The sequence below is a fragment of the Myxocyprinus asiaticus genome, chromosome 39 (genome assembly GCF_019703515.2).
Source record: "Myxocyprinus asiaticus isolate MX2 ecotype Aquarium Trade chromosome 39, UBuf_Myxa_2, whole genome shotgun sequence".
In the NCBI taxonomy this organism is placed as follows: Eukaryota; Metazoa; Chordata; class Actinopteri; order Cypriniformes; family Catostomidae; genus Myxocyprinus; species Myxocyprinus asiaticus.
The window spans coordinates 38,955,309-38,957,500 of record NC_059382.1 but is presented as its reverse complement, the minus strand read 5'-3'; the positions used below and the strand labels follow the sequence as shown (position 1 = coordinate 38,957,500).

The 2,192-nt window shown below is 35.1% G+C and overlaps 1 protein-coding gene across 2 annotated transcripts in view; it reads left to right on the top strand.

The window, feature by feature from the left end:
• Positions 1-1,189, top strand: part of LOC127429800 (tripartite motif-containing protein 16-like) — a 6,593-nt gene extending 5,404 nt beyond the window's left edge. For both annotated transcript variants that reach the window (XM_051679022.1, XM_051679023.1), the window contains exon 6: positions 1-1,189. This exon is cut by the window's left edge and continues 290 nt beyond it. In XM_051679022.1, the coding sequence (XP_051534982.1) occupies positions 1-246 (246 nt within the window). In that variant the 3' untranslated portion in view covers positions 247-1,189.
• Positions 1,190-2,192: the final 1,003 nt, after the last annotated feature.

Below are 2,192 nucleotides of genomic sequence, written 5' to 3'. Positions count from 1 at the left end.
TTGTTCTGCTCTCCCTCCAGTTTCTCATTCTTTCACAATAACATAAGAACTGATCTCTGTGTCTCCTCCAGCTGCTGTAGAATAGGAGTGTATGTGGATCACAGTGCAGGAACACTGTCCTTCTACAGCGTCTCTGACACACTGACCCTCATCCACAGAGTCCACACCACATTCACTCAAGCTCTATATCCTGGGTTTTATATTAATTCTAAATCATCAGTAAAACTGTGTGATGTAACAAATTAGAAAAGCAGTTTTCAACTAGTTTTGCTTCATGACTCAGATTTTACATCGAACATCAAGTTTGTACCACACAGTAATAAAACTGTTTATTGTACAAATGGAAAAACTCCTTAAAATCAAACACAAACTGCATAGACCCAACAATAAACACATTTTAACATGTCATATAGGCTGAATATGATTTTAGTTTGTTTGTTTGATTGTTTTAGATCATCTTTAAAGCTTGAGTGTTGAGATTTTATATTTCTATAGTTTCATGCAGCCATTAATAAAACACAGATAAATTGTGATCGACACACAATGATTATCCTTACTGCAAGTGATAATGTAGTCTGGGACATATTTTCTTTACCTTGTGCAGTTTTGTTGATGGTTTTTGAGGATGAGTTCATGTCACACAACCTGTCCATGCTGACAAGCTTCATTCAAGTGACAGATGAATTTGTGACAAAATACTGTTGAGTTTGATTGGACACACAGTCTTTTACATTCAAACACACTATGATTGTCACATACACACAACTATATTGAACTTATTCAGCCTTTTCAGCATGCCACTCTTCCGTGTTTTGTCATCTGACTTCTTGTTTGCATTGAAGCTACTGAAATCAGTCAATCAAAATGGATTACATGTAGGAGCACATAAAGAGTTTTTCAGCAAGAGTTGATGGTGTGAGTCTACAGCACCCCTTTACTACATGAAAATGCTCGTGAGGTGTTTTGCTGTCATTGTCAGTGTTTGTTTTTCCAACATCTACGGAGGTAAATTGGACCTGGCAGATAACATTCGTATGACACACTGCACTTTTTCATGATACAAGCGTTTATTTTTTTTACATGTAATTCGGATTAATTTTGTAGTTTTCAGCTAGTTAATAATTTTTGTTAAAATGTGTAGTTGACCTGAAATTTCAAACAGTGACAGCTCGTATTATTTCACATGCAAGTTAATGACATTAAAGGAAATCACATTTGTACTTTTTAAAATGCTTAAATGTGATTAAAATGGTTGTAAACGAAATGAAAATAAAACCTACTCTATTATATGTACACATGTGTGTGGGTGTGTGTGTGTGTATAGTGGCACCCCTTCCTCCGTCCTGGTTTAACACTCAATAAATCTGCTCATATTAACTATAATGTGATGTGTGAATGACATGAGAAGATAGTCAGAGGTGTCGTACAGAGATATTTTAAATGTCCTTGTGTTGTCTTCTGGAGTTTCATGAGCACAGAGGCATATCAGTACGTCTACAGTGTGATGGTAAGTTCTTGTGAATTTATGAATGAAGTTCTCTTGTTTTAAAATCTCCCCATCTGCTTCCAGTTGTTATGACATCCCCTGAACACTTTAAAATACTCATGACTACTTTTGACAACTCTATAACCTGAAAATCCACTTTGCTAGTTAATTACACTTTGATATCAACACAAGATATATATATATATATATATAGCAACTGCTAGATCAGAAGTTCAAAGACAAATTTTTCAAGATGACTATGCACTTGTTTCACTGTCACATAAGGTTAATACAGAAAAATAAATAAATAAATAAATAAAATAAAACCCATGAGACAGTACAGTAGATTAGCAGGTTTAATGTTGTTGGAGGATGAGAGTTCAAGAGATTAAATCCCATTGCAATTAATATGCAATTTATGTGGGGATAAGTTTTTTCAATTATTCAAATTCCCACTCAGACTTTCAGAAACATTTAATGTTACTTGAATTTGTGCAGTTTTAGTGCATTTCTATCTTTATACTGTGGAAGGCTTTGTTAGGAAAATGTTAATATAGCATTATATTGTTATATATCAAGGGTCTTCAACAGGGGGCCCGCGGAGGTACCGCGGGGGACCGCAAATCATTGCTTGATCCACCATTGGCATTTGCAATAATCACTCACTCGCACACAAGTGACAGCGAGAGAGAGAAGTATGAATTTT